At 38.3% G+C, this 17,353-nt stretch overlaps 1 protein-coding gene across 1 annotated transcript; it reads left to right on the top strand.

Annotated features, from left to right (window-relative positions):
• Window positions 1-5,766: 5,766 nt before the first annotated feature.
• On the top strand, window positions 5,767-17,352 carry LOC309807134 (E3 ubiquitin-protein ligase RLIM-like; the record flags this gene model as incomplete). Its single annotated transcript, XM_082626409.1, has 2 exons — window positions 5,767-5,881; window positions 15,926-17,352. 2 exons carry the CDS (start codon window positions 5,767-5,769, stop codon window positions 17,350-17,352), a joined length of 1,542 nt encoding a protein of 513 aa, XP_082482535.1.
• Between the last annotated feature and the right edge of the window lies 1 nt (window position 17,353).

The following is a 17,353-nucleotide window of genomic DNA, read 5'->3' as shown; positions in this document are numbered from 1 at the left end:
GAGGTGATATCTCTTTGTGATTTTGATTTGCATTGCCCTGATGATTAGCGATGCTGAGTACCTTTTCATATACATTTTGGCCATTCATATGTGTTCTTTGGAAAATGTATATTCAAGTTCTTTGCCCATTTCTTAATCGAGTTATTTGGTTTATTTGCTACTTAGTTGTGGGAATTCTTTATAAATTTTGGATATTTACCCCTTACCAGATATATGATTTTCAAATATTTTCTCCCATTCCATTGGTTATCTTTCCATTCTGTTGGTTGTTTCCTTTGTTGTGCAGGAGTTTTTTATTTTGATGTAGTTCTACTTGTCTATTTTTGCTTCTGTGGTCTGTGCTTTTGGTGTCATAGCCAATAAATCATTGCCAAGATCAATGTCAAGAAGCTTTTCCCAATATGTCCATCGACAGATGAATGGTTCAAAACATGTAGTATATATTTACAATGGAATATTTTCAACTTTAAAAGAAGAAGGTGGTTCTACCATTGTGGCAACAGGGATGAACCTGGAGGACAATATGCTAAGTAAATAAGCCAGTCACAGAAGGACACATATTGCATAATTCCATTTATATGAGGTATCTAAAATAATCAGACTTCATGGAAGCAGAGAATACAATGTTGGTTGCCAGGGGCTGGGGAAAGGGAGAAATGGGGAGCTGTTGTTCAACAGGTATGAATTTTCAGTTATACAAGATGAGTAAATTCAAGAAATCTGCTGTACAAATAGTGTCTGTAGTTAACAATAGTGTTAAGCACTTAAAATTAGTTAAGAGGATCAATTTCATGTTAAGTGTTCTTAACACACAGAAAAAATGGGACACAAGGAAGCTTTTGGAGGGGACAAATATGTCTATTACCTTGATTGTGTTAATTGTCTCATGGGTTTATGCATATGTTCAAACTCATCAAATAGTATACATTAAACATGTGCCATTTTTGTGCATCAGTTGTACCTCCATACAGCTGTTTAAAAATGTTTATCTATATTTGATATCTTCACTTTATTACTTCCTTCTCATGCTTCAACCCACTCCCAATAGAATCCATCTTTTATTACTCCAATAAAAAGGTACTTCATAAGTTATTTCCAAATCCATGGATGCGATGTGAAAATTTTATCTCCTACTTACTTGACCTGTAAGTAGGATTTGCTTCTGTCTTTGAGACTTGATTTTCCTTGACCCAAAAACTCTTCTGGTTTTCCTTTAATCTCTGCAGCAGTTCATTCCCTATCTTCTTTGCAGGTACGTATCCTTCTCCTCAGACTTTAAATGTTGAAATTCTTCAAAATTCAGTTCTAGGCCATTATGTCCTCTCACTCTAGAACTCATAATATGATTTCACAGAAACACACAGCTTCAGTTACAAACTCCATAAAGTTTGGACATTTGTGTACCTGAGACCTCTAATCTGAATTCTGTAAATCCAGTTGCTTATTTAACATCTAAATCTGTTCATTTAAAATATGCATAAAGCTAAATACTCATGGTCTCCCTAAACTGCCGAATCTCTCCTCCTTCATTTTCATTTGTCTTAGTGTGTAGTGACATCATTCACCCAGTTGTATAAACCAGGCACCTAACAATAATCCTTGAGTTCAACCTCTCGCATCAGCCACTATATCCTATCCATTATCAATCTTATCCATTTTATCTCCTAGATACTTCCTTAATCTATCTAATGTCCTCTATCTACTCATCGTTGTAGGTGGTAAATTAATGCATGAATATAAATTTCCCTGATTGCTTTGCTTGGTACCTATAGTTTTTATGGCAGAAAAATTTATATAAAAACAATCCGGGGTTCCCTGGTGGCGCAGTGGTTGAGAATCTGCCTGCCAATGCAGGGGACACGGGTTCGAGCCCTGGTCTGGGAACATCCCACATGCCGCGGAGCAACTAGGTCCGTGAGCCACAATTACTGAGCCTGCGCATCTGGAGCCTGTGCTCCGCAACAACAGCGGCCGCAACAGTGAGAGGCCTGCGCAACGTGATGAAGAGTGGGCCCCACCTGCCGCAACTAGAGAAAGCCCTCACACGGAAACGAAGACCCAACACAGCCATAAATAAATAAATTAATAAATTAAAAAATATATATATTGAAAAAATCCGTTCATCTTCCCTATATCTTCCCTTCTGTTCCTCCATCCTCCTGTCCCCATTTCAAGCAAGTATCCAGGACTCCCTAGAAACCTCTTCCTCCGGAAATATGCCATTTCTAAGCATCAAGGTGTGAAGGAGGAGATTACAAGGCAGTTGGAGGATTAAAAGCCAGTGAGTACAACAAGCACTGCCTGACACTACCTTTTTACTGGATAGAGCCTTGGAGCTGCACCAACTCATTAGAGGGATGTAGTTGAGAGAGATATAGGGAAGGCATGTAATAGGCATGAGGTATCTATCTCATCAAATATTTCAACATCCCAAACATTATACAGGAACATTTATAAATGGGACATAAAGGTACAGGTGTCCCGGTCTCAGAAGACCAGAAGGACCTCCACAACACTTTCATGTTACAGGATTTTTATACCACTTTGGCTGTATAAGGTACCTCTAATAATGGCTGAGTCTAAATTCTCTACCTGCTCAGTTATTTAAAGAATTAAATTCATTTAAATCAAGTAAAGTAACAGTAGGTTTATAGCAGCTCATAACTGCTTACTTTTTAAATGTTTTTTATTTATTTATTATTTTTGGCTCTGTGTTGGGTCTTCGTTGCTGCACGCGAGCTTTCTCTAGTTGCGGAGAGTGGGGGCTACTCTTTGTTGCAGTGTGTGGGCTTCTAATCACGGTGGCTTCTTGTTGCGGAGCATGGGCTCTAGGTGCGTGGGCTTCAGTAGTTGTGGCGCATGGGCTCTAGAGCGCAGGCTCAATAGTTGTGGCACACGGACTCTAGAGCGCAGGCTCAGTAGTTGCAGAACATGGGCTTAGTTGCTCCGCAGCATGTGGGATCTTCGGGAACCAGGGCTGGAACCCGTGTCCCCTGCATCGGCAGGTGGATTCTTAACCACCGCGCCACCAGGGAAGCCCCTTAAATGCTTACTTTATGTAGAAATGCTGTCACCAATATATGGCAAGAACTTTGCTTGTATAATTTACACTAACTGGTATAATACACCTTCTACAAGAAAACTGAACAAGAATGAACTAGGGAGCAAAACATTTTTATCCTTTGAGCCATTCTGTTTTTAAGGGTTCTTGTAAGCTCTGATGTTTTATCTCTGAGAGAAAGAAAAAAAATGTAATTGGAAATTTAGAGATTTTTAAAAAAAACTTAAAATGAAAGATCTTGGTAGTAATTGAGTGTATAGTATTGTGTCATATGCTTTATCATTCAATTTATAGAACTAATTGCCCATGTGTTCCTATAATAGGGGAGGAAAAATAACAGGTTTTAGTCCCAGTATAGATATTGCATGATAAAAGGAGAATGATAACCATCTCCATTTCCAAAGGGAGAACAGGGATTCAAAACATGCTATGCCATAAAACGTTTAATTCAGCATTTTAAAATATTTTGAGCCTTTTGAACTCAATGTTTTGTAACTTCTAAAAAAGTATAATGTATATACATAATTTCCACACATTTAAAATGAGTTGTTAAATTGTTGAGACCTGACTTCTTTCTCAAAATTAAGGTATGCTAGTCGGACCTGAGAATAGCCTCCAGAGGGCGACCAAGTTTCATCCCTGCAAACAACTGCATCAAAATTTAACATTGCTTCCAACAAAAGCAAGGACTTTCTAAAGTTAAAATTTGAAAAGCCAGTGATCATAGTTAATCCTTGAAAAAATACCATGACCCAAAGTCTGAATAGCTCTGCAAATATTGGTTGTTTAAGAAGGAGACCACCTCTAATTTGATGGTTTAGTAGAGCAAGGGCCTTTGAATCTAGACAAATCTCACAAAGTTACTAGATCAGCAAAACTTGTCATCAGTTCACGCATGCTCTAATTTTCCTGCTCACTGAAGTCTACCTATTCTAAGCACCTTGTATTAGCAGGGTTTGGCTCTTGCATTTCAACAGACGCAAGGCCTTAAATTCAAGGGTCAGCTCTACAATTGGTTGATATATTACTTTGTAAACAGAGTTTCATCTACGGAATGGGATAAATATCTTCCTTATGTCTCATTGTTTTGTGAGTATTAAATTAGATAAATATATGAAAACACTTGACACAATGACTGGTAGGTAAACTTACTTTCTGCCCATTTCTTTTGCCCTCCCTTTTTTTCTCCTTAAATTGAGAAAGATAGGGTCTTATTATGTCATTCACTTCAATGTTTTAGGGCTATATCACTCTTCCATTACTTTTCCCCAAAGTATATTTTTAAAAATCTCACAGAAATAAAGTAGTGATTAAGTTTAAATAATTGATATTTCTCAGTCCCTAGACAGAAGTATATCTAATAAAAGTAGGTTTGTTAATCCTTGACTGATAATGACTAGAAAATAAAGAAGTATTTCTAATTGGGCAATCCATCCAATTGGCTCTCACCGTGTACCAATGGATTATTTTTTCTACTTATTTCATCTTTATTAAAGCTACAACACAGAGAACATTAGTTGAGTTAACTTTGTAACTGCCCTTTCTCATTATTCCTGACCTGTATCTAACTAGCAGACAGTTACTTTTGATTCTTCTGAGAAAGTTTCTAAAGCATTGCTTTTCTTTATAAAATAACCTTCCTGAAGGTAATGCTAATTTTAACTACTGATCAAGATGGCCTTAATGTGTCCCTCAGTTTGGCTAAACTTCAGACAGGTTTTTTCTTTACCATAGGCCCCTAACCTCCCTTTTCTGAAAACATTTACTTTAAGAAACTTGAAATTGTAAATTCTTTCTCTGCCCCTTTGAGATGTAAATTTTCTCCTAGTCACTTGATAATTTTCCAACCCAGAAATGTCTTTCTCAAGGACCTGGGAGTCAGCTCTTTGAAATATAACCTTCAAGAAAGGTATTGCCCCTACTTCCCAGTCTCTGTGGGGAGTATAGGTGCCTAACTTGATAAGAGCCAAAGCAAACAGAGATGGTCTAATTATATTGACCAACCTCTTCTCCAGCATCCTCTACTGTTTTTCCTACAGCTCATCCTGGCATCTAAAAACTTCCATGCCTTTTGTTTCAGCAGAACGGAGTTCAGTCTCTCTCCTCTATTACAGAATCATCTTGAGTAAAGTACTCCTTGCCTGTTTAACCATCTGGTGCAATTTTTCTTTGACATCACTCCATCACATACTCCAAACTGCCTACCACTTTCAGATTAATCTTATAAAACTTTGTATATGTGCTGCTGAAGTGAGCACAATCTTTATAGAACTTTGAATCACTCCCTATTTCCGGTGGCATGAAGCCCACCATTCAAACTTCTCCACAGTCTTATACCTTCCAAACTCATTAGTGTTATCTTCCAATTCCTGAATTCTCTCCTCCAATAATATTAGTACATTTTCTTCCTAAACGTGGCTAACATTTCCCCATTTTGAGATTTCATGTCTCTTCTAATTTTTTTTAATATTTGGAAATTTTATTATACTGTATTTGCCCATAACAAATAAAATAGAAATTGTTTCAAGTCTTTGCAAATAAATTTAATACAGGGTATTAAGAACACCAGTGATGAAACTTCTGAGAAGTAAAGAAGGGCCACCTAGATAATGGAGTGATTAGTAGGAACGGGAATTTACTTTTACCCCTATGCTGGAAAGGCAGAGTTAAGCAGAGGGTTGTAAAGGAGTCCAGGGCCAGGTTAAATGATCATCAATGTCAGACCATACCAGTTCTGTCTCATTGGAGTTGGAGCCGTGGAAGTTACAAAGTTGCTGCTGGAGAATCTTCACAAAGTAGGGGAAGAAAGGGGGAAATCTCGTAGCTTATCCCTAAACTCCCATATACCATCAGTTGCTTCTTTTTCGCTGCGCCTGATCAGAAGTAGGCTGCCTGTATGAGTCTGCTATCATGTGATACAAAACAGATTCAAGAAGGAACAATGACTAAATTCAAGAAAAAGCAGCCCAAAACTAGTATTTTTGCTTGAATGTTGTGCAACAGTCTGTTTTCTGTATTTTTCTAACTTTATTGAGATGTAATTGACATATAGCATTGTGTAAGTTTAAGGTGTACAATCTGTTGGTATGTTACATGTTGTGAAATGATTACCACAGCGGAACTAGTTAACACAACTCCGTTACCTCGCATAAATAACATTTTTTTTTTCGGTGAGAACATTTAAGATCTACTCTCTTAGCAACTTTAAAGTATATAATACAGTTCTGTTAACCTCAGTCACCATGCTGTAGATTAGATTCCCAGAAATTCATGTGCTAACTGGATATTTTACCCTTTGGTCAACATCTCCCCATTTCCCCCATCCCCAACCCCTGGCAACAACCATTCTATTCTGTTTCTCTGGGTTTGGCTGTTTTAGAGTCTACAATTTAGTTATATCATACAGTATTTATTTTTCTCTCTCTGATTTATTTCCCTCATCATAATGCCCCAAGGATCCATAAATGTTGTTGCAAGTGGCAGGATTTTCTTCTTTTTCATGGCTGAATAATATTCCATCTATGTACGTACCACATCTTCTATATCCATTTATCCATGCATGGACACTTTGGTTGTTTCCATTTCTCGGCAATTGTGAATAATGCTGCAATGAATGTGCGAGTGCAGATATCTCTTTGAAATAGTGATTTCATTTTCTTTGGATATATATATACCCAAAGCAGGATTGCCAACGTATGGTAGTTTCTTTTTAATTTTTTGAGGAGACTCCATATTGTTTACCATAGTGGCTGTACCAATTTACATTCCCACCAACAGTGCACAAGGGTTTCCTTTTCTGCATCCTTGTCAACATTTGTTACCTCTTAGTCTCTTTGAGGTGATATTTCTTTGTAGTTTTGATTTACATTTCCCTGGTGATTAGTGATGTAGAGCATCTTTTCATGAACCTGTTGGTGATTTGGATGCCTTCATTGGAAAAAATTTTATTCAGTTCTTCTGCCCAAGTTTTAATTGAATTGTTTGAGAATCTATATCTATCTATCTATCTATCTATATATATATAGCCATTGTATGAGTTCTTCATATATTTTGGATATTAACACCTTATCACATACATGATGTGCAAATATTTTCTCCCATTCTGTAGCTCACCCTTTCATTTTGTTGATTGTTTATTGTTCTGTGTAGAAGCTTTTTAGGTTGATGTAGTTTTATAACAAGTTGTATATCACAAGTTATATAACAAGTTGTATTTCTCTTGGTGATTTTAAGATTCCCTTGTTATCTTTAACGTTGACATTTTAATTTTCATATTTCTTGGTAGGGATCTCTTTAGGTTGATCTGCTTTGGAGCTCTCTGGGCTTCCTGTATCTGGATGTCTGTTTCTTTCCCCAGGTTAGGAAAAGTTTTCAGATATTATTTCTACAAATGTTTTCTGCCCCCTTTTCTCTTCTCCTTCTGGAGTTCCTATAAGGTGAATGTTATTCCATTTGATGTGCCATAAATCCCTTAAGCTATATTCATTATTTTCATTCTTTTTTCTTCCTTATTCTCTGATTGGATGAGTTCCTCTGACCTGTCTTTGAGTTCACCTATTCTTTCTTGTGCTTCATCTACTGTATTTCTAAGTTCAATTATTGCATTCTCCAGTTCTGTGACTTCTATTTGGAACTTTCTTATATCTTCTGATTCTTCGTTGAAGTTCTCACTGTTTTCATCCATTTTCCTTCTGAGTTCAGTGAGCATTTTTATGACCATAACTTTGAACTCTTTATCAAGTAAATTACTTATGTTCATTTCATTAAGATTTTTCCCTGAGGTTTTATTTTGTTCTTTTTTTGGAGTATAGTCCTCTCTTTCTTCATTTTGCTTGACTCTCTGTGTTGGTTTCTATGCATTAAGTGAAATAGCCACATCTCCCAGTCTTGAAGAGCTGTGTGACAGATGAACCTTGTCATTTAACCCTGTCTACTCTTGGTTGCCTCTCAAATCTTTGTGATTGTTTAAGAAGTTTATTTTTAATAGACCTGGCACACCATCCCAGGAGTTGAGGGTGTGCCAAGACAAATGAGCAACCCAAAGTGGAGGATCTCAGGCAGTACCTAGATTCAGGTTGATAGGAAGCCAGAAAATTTGGTAACAGCTTTTAAAGAATGCAAATATATTTAGCCTTGTGAGATTGCAAGTGTAAGCCCTGCTGCGCCCCAGAAGCAAGCAATCTGAAGGTGTCCCCCGGGGAGCAGTCACAAGAAAACAGTGCTTCAGATAAGTGTACAAGCTCCATTCTGGGAGATACCAGTAAACTGTAGTAAGGCAGAGTGAGGGTGGAGAGATGGCACCCCCAGCCTACCTTCCCCGAGAGCACATCCGTAGCCTCTAGATGTGTGCTGAACCTGAAGTCTGCTCTTAAGTCTTGTCCCTACTAGCAAATAGGCTTTTTTCATGTAAAGGCTGGGGCTGTGTCTCAGTCTGATGTGTAGTGGTACATCCTGGGGGTGGTATCCTGCCAAGAACTGTCTCTCCAATTGTTACAGTCCCATGGGACCCAGAAAAGAAATCCCTCCTGACCTCCAGAGCCAGGTGATCAAGGAGCATCCCCTGAGTGGAGGCCACAAAAATGGGATCTCCTGTCTTGGAGATTCTGGCTCTCTGGAGCACATCAGAAGGAAAGTGTGAAGATGATGCTTACTGGCTGAGTGAGGCGGTGGGAAGAGTGCAAAGATGACACCATTTGAATAAAGGGAAAGAGGGAAAAGAAAAAAGAAAAAGAAGAAGAAAAAAATATATATAGCAAGACAGAGGAAGAGCAGGGAAGAAGGAGCCAGCTGGCTGGAGCACAAAGTTGTCACCTGCAGGAAAGGAAAAAGGGGAAAAAAGATGGCACCTTTCAGTTTTATCAAGGCAGAGAGAGAGCAGGAAGATGACACCCGCCAGCCTCTGTCCCTGGGGAGTATTCCAGCAGGCCCCTGTTCCTCAGATTAATGCTGTAAAATTGGGAAGTGAGTCTCTTTCACAAAAAGTCAGAGTGCTTTTCAAACAAACAGAATATTATTTATGTATATGTAAGTTTATTTATTTATTACAATAATCTAGGAGGTAAGACTTTACAAATAAACAAATGTGCGGAAATATGAACTAACTTGCTTGTGAATAACAGACCTAGAGCATGCCTCAGAGAAAGTGTGTAAAAGGTCTCAAAACTAGAGAAAGCATAGAAACAAACTAACCACTGACACGGCACTAATAGAAAAGCTATCAAAAGTCTAAATCTGGGCTTCCCTGGTGGCGCAGTGGTTGAGAGTCTGCCTGCCAATGCAGGGGACATGGGTTCGTACCCCGGTCTGGGAAGATCCCACATGCCATGGAGTGGCTGGGCCTGTGAGCCATGGCCGCTGAGCCTGCACGTCTGGAGCCTGTGCTCCGCAGTGGGAGAGGCCACAACAGTGAGAGGTCCACGTACCGCAAAAAAAAAAAAAAAAAAGTCTAAATCTGAGCAGAACCAGGAAGAAAGGAAATCATAAGAGGGATGAGACCTTGCTAAATAAATACATTTTTATTTCCATAATTAGAGGTAAGAATAAGGAAGAGATGAAACTAATTCCTAGTGTCAAGCCTATGTAAATGGAAAGGTTGTGATTTCAATTAACAAGAATTTCTTGTTTAGATTCAAAACAAGTATTTGTGTCAAAGAACCAATTCCAGTAGATTCCATGAGACATGCATATTTATATTCATTTTTCTGCATCAATGCTTTCAATCTTTTAACCCATCATTCTGGTGGGAAAGAAAAAGACATAAATATATGAAATATCTTATCAAGCTTTAATTATGTTTACTTCTTGATTTAAAATTACTCTTTATTAAGTTAAAATGAAGATATTCTAGACTAACTCCAAAGCAGAATTGAAATGGCACACGAAAATGATCAGACATGATTCAAGCATCTCATTTAACTGAGATTTTACTACGTTTGTGTAATGATGTCTAAAATTGTGTTTTCATTAAACATAGCGGAGTAGAGCGAAACAGGGAGAGTCATCCTATAGACCTTGTTTGAATCTAAACATATTATCTATTACTGTAACTTTGAGAAAATCATTTAATTTGCATCAGCCTCAATGCCTTTATCTCTGAGAATAGTAATACATATCTTGCATGGGGCTTTGGATCAAATAAGTTAAAACACAAGCAGAGTGTCTAGCAATTACAGTTGCTCACTAAATAGCTCTTAATATTACCAATGGTCTCTGATGTGGGAAAACTATTACATAATAAAAAGATCCTTAATCGGGTATCTTTAAAATCAGGCTGAATGCAAAGAACTTCAGATTTTATGTCCTCCCTTTTTTTATTTTTACCCAGAGAATAATGCAATTCAGAAAACAGAGGGAGAGATTAATTTCTACTTAAACTGAAAAGTCATCATTATAAGATTTATTTCATCATGTGCTATAGTACATTAAATATAACCATAAAATCTTTGTTACCTCTCTATTGAAAGGTAGAATGTGGTGTCCCACTTCTTGAGTATGGGCTGATACAGTGGCTTATTCAATCAACAGAATGCAAGAGAAAAGGTGTTCTTGCACTTGTGAGGTTAAGTCATAGGAAGCCTTACAGATTCCAGCCAAGTCTCTTGAGATGTTTACTTTGGGTGAAGCCACTCACTATGTAAGAGTTCAACTACTTTGAGATATCCAGGTTGCTAAGACTCCAAAACTACACCGAGAAATTTCATGGAGAAAGACAGAGACAGAGAGAAAACCAGCCCCAGATTTTTCAGCTTGTGCAACCCAACTCAAGCCCCAGATTTGTGAATGAAGATGCCATCTTGGTTGGACATTTCAGCACCAAAAGATGTGACTCAAAGGAAACTTAGCCAGAACCAAGGCCCCAGACATATGACACCAGTCAAGTTGTCTAATCTATCTCCAATCATTCAAGCCACCACAGCTGAGGCCCAGTCATGATGGAGCAGAGATGAGCCATCCCCAGTATTCTTTATCTTTATTCTTAGCTCACAAAGTCCTGACTATAACAGCATGGTTTCTATTGTATCTACCACTGCGTTTTGGACTGGTTTGTTATACTGCAATAGGTATCTGGAATATATGTCTTGATCATTTCTTACAGTTCTAAAGCCACGGAACTCCTTTTACCCATATTCAGGGAGAATGCTATCTCTTGCTTATTTTCAGTCTCCCTTTGAGTCATAGAATCTGTTCAGAAGCTTCCTTGGACAGAGTCAGTAAAAGAAAACTCTTGATTACAAAACTCCATTATTACAACCAGGATAAAAGAACAGCCAAATCTGCTCACACACACCCCATTTCTTCACCACATCATAAACAATGGATTGGCCAAATTTTTAAGTGCTTGACTCTGTTTGAAAGTAAGCAACTTTCCATCTTCAACCTCTTCCCCTCCAACTCAACTTAGAGTGATGCTCTAGTCAACCTCTGGACTTCCTGATGCACCTCCCATCTCTGAAATGAGAAGTGAAGAAAAAACATCTTCAGAAGACTTCTGATATCAAGACAAGGGATAGAACAAAGGCCAAAGCAGCAATATTGTCATCCAGAGGAAAAACTACTGAACCTACACTGCAATACTCAGAAGGAAAGTCAAGACATGAGAGAACTAAGTGTAAAGCACAGCTATATTGGTGGCTTCTATTTAAATAATCAAGGTCAATAAGTAGGTCTCTGGGATGATGATCCCTATACCCTGTTACTTGCACCAGAATTGGGACATAACCAGGAACAAATAGTTCAGGTAGCTAGAGTCATTGACACTGAGAGCCAACTACAGGGAACACCAAACATCTGGGGCTATTAGTTCATGTGCTTCTGTACCTAAATTTGGAAAGACTGTAAGACTTTCTGAATCATCAGGTAACTTGCATACTATTCTAATTATAAGCAATCATGCTCCCTCTTAAGCTAAACCATACAACTTCAGAATCAGGTGTTACTTCTTATTGGTACCACTGTCCACTAAGCAAAGACAGAAATACAGAAGTAATCCTGACCCCTGCCTTTCCCTCATATATTCCCCTCCCCACTTTTCCCTCTTTCCCACATATTACTAGGTTTAATCAGTTCTGCTGCCTAGAGATCTGTTAAAGTCCTTCATTTTAATCATATTCCTTTGCCCTGATTCAGATCCTTGTCATCACTAGCCTAGGCTGCCCTCTATCTATTTCTGACCCTCCCATCTGAACTGTTGCCCTTCCTATTCATCCTCAACACTACTATCAATATTATTTCTAAATTGCAAATTTGACCATCAACTGTCTAAAGACTTCAACATCTTTCCATTGCACTAATGATAAAGTCCAACTTCTAAACATGTCATAAAGGTCTCCATTTTTTGGCCTTGCTCTGCCAATTTAACTAATGTCTTTTTTTAGTAATTAAAATCTACTATCCTTGTTGTTTTACGAGTGTTAGCAGTTGCTGTTCTCACTTTTGAAAATATTTCCCCCTTTCATTCACTTAGAAAACTCCTATTCATCCTTTAAAACCCAAATGCAGTGAAACCGATTTTCTCTCTCACTCAAATCACTTTCTCCTCAAAACTGTAATTTTACCTCTGTGTAGCTCAATTGTTTGTTATACTCTAATGACAACAGATTCTTAAATATACTCATCTTTGTATCTTAATATCTGATAATATGACTGACATTTAACAAACGCTAAACATACTTGACACTTGAATTGATTGAATTGAATTAAACTGAATCAATCACTCTCAAGAACACTAACGATTGTGAGGGTTTCCTGCATCAAGAGTACAAATCACGCTGAATTTTCATAATACTGCTAGTTTTGATTGAGGCACAGCAAACAAGTTTACAACAGATTTCCCCTGTGAAAAGAATAACTTCAGTAAAAGATAACAAATACACTCAGAAGTCCATAAAGGAGGCAGGGTAGTCTAGGGGATTCTGTTCTCATCCAAAGTCTTGCTGAGATTTGATTCAGAGGGGAAAGATTGATTTTTCTAGCTTAAGTTAAACGAGGCATGGAACAAATGTCAAAAGCAGGACACAGACTTAGATTATTCACCGTCACACCAGTAAAGTTACCATCCTTCCATCTCCTTGAGAACAAACAAGAAAGCCTGCTGTGGACCGTGAACAAAACAACAACTGTGAATTTACACAGCTCCTTAAACTTCTAAGCTGTGTACTGAGAGTGAATTAGAGGTCTCCTCCAGATAGCATTGCAAATGAGCATTATTTTATTTTCACCAAGCCTTTCAGGTGATACATGCGACAAAATCAGCAAAGTCAGTACTCACTGTGGCAGACAAAGTAACTATTATGTATCTGTCCTAAAAGTTCCTGTGATGTTCTGGCTAGTTTTGCTTAAGTACTATTTATAATATTTATGAGAAAGGAGGACAAAAATGAACCTGATGCTTTTGTGGAGAAGGAATTCCCTGGCTGAGCAGAAAAGCCTGCCAAAGTTTTGGTGTTTCTTGTTTGTTTGAAACAAGACTGAAGGACCATATAATGCAAGATGAAGCCATTAACAGTTCAAAGGGAGAGGACACACTAAAGAGACTCAGCCAGGGCCCTGGTAAATTATCAAACATTGTGGGCTTTCTTAGTGAGAGTCTAGGATTTGAGAAATTCATGAGGAGAAAAGGCGGAGGTCCCTGGGCACCTGAAAATGAGAATTGCTGCATTGAACTAGGCTGACTTTGGCATGGCATTTTGAAGAAGGCAGTCATATGGAATGTAACGAATAAATAGAGCATATCAGAGCCTGAAAACCTGAGAATAGGCTCCTGTGGGTGAAACGAGGTGAAGCACGGTGCTTGGTACACTATAAACCCTCAGTAACATTGGCTGGTTTTGAATGAAATGAAACCTAACCTGAATCCAGTCCCTACTCGGTAACAGCGGGGAAGATAATGGGTGCCTAGGCAACGTCTAGCAAGTTCTGGGCTAGGGGCGGCTCCCAACTGTTGCGTCACCAGGGGCCACAGAACTGAGTTGGGAAGGGAGAAGGGAGGAATCTGTGCAGAGGGTCATCCGACTGAGTCGGAACCGGACACTCTGGCAGGAAGTAGAAAGCGAAGAAAACGAAACGACCATTGGTGAATTTCAACACCACGTCGTGAATTTCAGATAATTTTCCACTTGTTTATTAAGGTGGAAAACTCGGATTCCAACGATGAAGGAGATGGAGTTTCGGCCCAACACATAAGTCAAACGGACCGATTGGTTCGGGAAGAAGATTTCTCCAGGTTCGTAAATAACCTGAGTGAAGAAGATTACGAACTTATGAGAGACAACAATCTTCTAGGCATTCCAGGTGAAAGTACGGAAGAAGAGTTGCTGAGAAGACTTCAGCTAATCAAAGAAAACGCACCACGAGACTCAGATGAAAATACAGGTGTATTTTGCTTTTGGAGGGAATCGGATGGGATGAATAAGGAACTTCATAATAGGAAATAATAACTTCATAATAGTAAATAGTAAATTATACAGAAGTGACTTACATTAATTTGGTAAGTAACTTCTCATAAAAAGAACTGGCATTTACTTGATTTTTGGTGAGAATGTCAAGGTATGTTTGTTTGTTTTCCTGATTCACATTTGGGTTGTTTTAATTGGGAAACAGTGCAAAGTAGCCTATTTGTATTTTTCTTGGTTTTCTACCTCAACTGAAAGTCCCTCCTACTTCCTGAATTATTTTTTCTACATAGACATGTAAAAAAAGCAAACAGAAATATTCTCCACTGGGGACAATGGTGCTCTCTTCAACACCTGGGGACATTTGACAATGGCTAGAGATATTTTTGGTTGTCACAGGGGAGGCATGGGTGTTACTAGCATCTAGTGGGCAGAGGCCAGGGATGCTGCCAAAGATCCCACAATGCACAAGGATAGCTCCCCAAAACAAAGAATTGTCCAGCACCAAAATGTCAGTAGTGCTAAGGCTGAGAAACCCTGCTCAGACCTCAGGTCTGGTGCCTTCCCTTCCAGTGTGAAGTAGAGGATTTTGCTGTCTAATGAAGAGGATACTATAATACTTTGGCTCTTGAATATGGTCTTATAGGTACCATGCTAGGTTCAGTCTATTCATTTGATCTGACCTTCAATTTAATGTCAATTAAAAATCTTGGTAACATTAAGAAGTATTCAAAATGCAAACACTTTTAAACCTATAAAACTTGTTTATGTTTGGGCAATAACCTTATATTTTAAAACAGCTTATCTATTATCAAAAGCACATAAGTGAAGAGCCTACAATTAGTCATGTTGGAGACTAATGGAAATTAGACAATAATGTAAATTGAACTAAACTACTAGCATTGTACCTTAACTGGTGTTTACCTTGTTTAATTGCATTAGTGTTTTGACAGTGGACTGAAAAAAAAGTCTCTTGACATTCCTCCGACAGTGGTACACAGGGCTGTGTATATGATGAAATACTGAAACACAGACTTCCTCTGGATTCCCTTTTTAAAAAATTCTCTAAGTTTATCTAGGATTAGCTCACTCTTTTTGGATGGAATCCAAACTTTTCTACCTTTACTTATAAATCAACACAGTGCAGTTTATAAAATATTAACTCTATAAATGTGAAATCAGTTGAAAACATCTGAGTATTTAAGTTCTCATTTTTTGTTTGTTTTTGAAACAAAGTTTCAGAGTGCTATTTTATGATGGTTCTAATTTTGGTGTTTTTTTATGCACCCTCCCCATTTTTTTTGTTAACAAACAGAGGAGACTCTTCAGATGACATGTCTAGTGGTGACTCTCTAATAGACTAGCTTAACTGTTCTGGACAAACTGAAAATATGACAAGTGGACAAAGAGAAAAACAATCCTGGAGAGAAGAGCCAAATTAATCCTAAAAGTGATCAGTTCATATTCAGTTTAGAAATAAATGCTAACCTTGATAATGGGAGTCCAAATCCAGAGAATGAATATGTAGCATCTGCAAGACTTCCCAGAAGAGTAAATATGGAAGACAGCCAAAGGCAAGTGGAAAGTCCACAATCTGAATCAATATTTACAAGACCATCTATGTCTGAACAAGATACAACTGAAACATTAATGGAATTCCCACCTACCACAAGTCAGCGAAGAGCAAGAAGTAGGAGCCCAGAGTATCGGAGAACCAGAGCAAGAATTGAAAGTTGGTCGCCTCCACGTTCACTTAGGGAAATTGTACAAAGACTTAATCATAGTATACCCTCTCAGAATTTTGAGCAGCCTCTGCTAAGTGAGAATGCGAGATTTTCTAGAACTGAGCACCAAGAAATATTGACACAGCAAATGACTGGATTTGAGTTGCAAAATAGCGGTCTTATTGAAACTTCTAGAACAAGAAATGCCGTTCATGGAGAAAATTCTCCAGATACAACCAGCATTGGTGAATCTTGGGGAATGAGGGAAATATATCCAACCATACTCTTCAATCTTGAAGTAGGACAAGTTCATTCTGGAGCATATTCTCAGAGAGACAGCAGAGCTAGTAGAACTCAGTTAACATCTGAGACACCAAACAACACTGTCACTTCTGAAAGTGAACGAGGACTGAGGCATATGTATTCACATTCTGAGCAGGCAGGTGTGAGAGCTTATGTCAATACCATTAGAAATCCCGTTTGCAGAATGTTAAATACTAGCTTAAATGATACAACATCTGTTCCAATTCAGAGCACGTTAAGGCAGACAATGACAGAATTTAGTAACTCAAATAACCTTATGGACAGTGACAGTAATTTAGAGCATAGTGTCTCACCTCCAAGTCAAAACATGGAATGGCTAGAGTCACCTAATGGTAGTAGTAGTGGTACATTTGGTTCTGATTCAAATGCTAGCTATGATACCCATTCAAGTTCCACACTGAGTTGGCATTCAAGCCCCAATTGTACGTCTAGTTCCAGTTCTAGTCCTATTTCTGGTTCCAGCTCAAGTGATGAAAATTCAGGAATTAGATCACTGATGTTTGAAGGCATTGAAGAAACAAACTTATCATCAGAGACCAGCCAAGGGGGTATACAAATTAGCCTAATAATATCTGATGAAAGTGACTCTGGGTCCTCCCATAATCTGCAAACTACAGGACTCACCAAAGCACAGATTGACAGCTTGGCTGTAAGATCTTTTGGTGAAAATGATGCACTAAAAGCCTGTAGCATTTGCCTTACAGAGTACACAGAAAACAGCAAGCTTCGCATACTACCTTGCTCCCATGAATATCACATTCACTGCATTGATCGCTGGCTGTCTGAGAACTCTACGTGTCCGATTTGTCGTAGGCAAGTAGTGGATTCCAATGAGAGTGAAAATCCTGATTGAG

Source organism: Mesoplodon mirus (assembly GCF_964341445.2).
Source record: "Mesoplodon mirus genome assembly, chromosome: 1".
NCBI classification, from domain to species: Eukaryota; Metazoa; Chordata; class Mammalia; order Artiodactyla; family Ziphiidae; genus Mesoplodon; species Mesoplodon mirus.
This window is presented reverse-complemented; position numbering and strand designations above follow the sequence as displayed.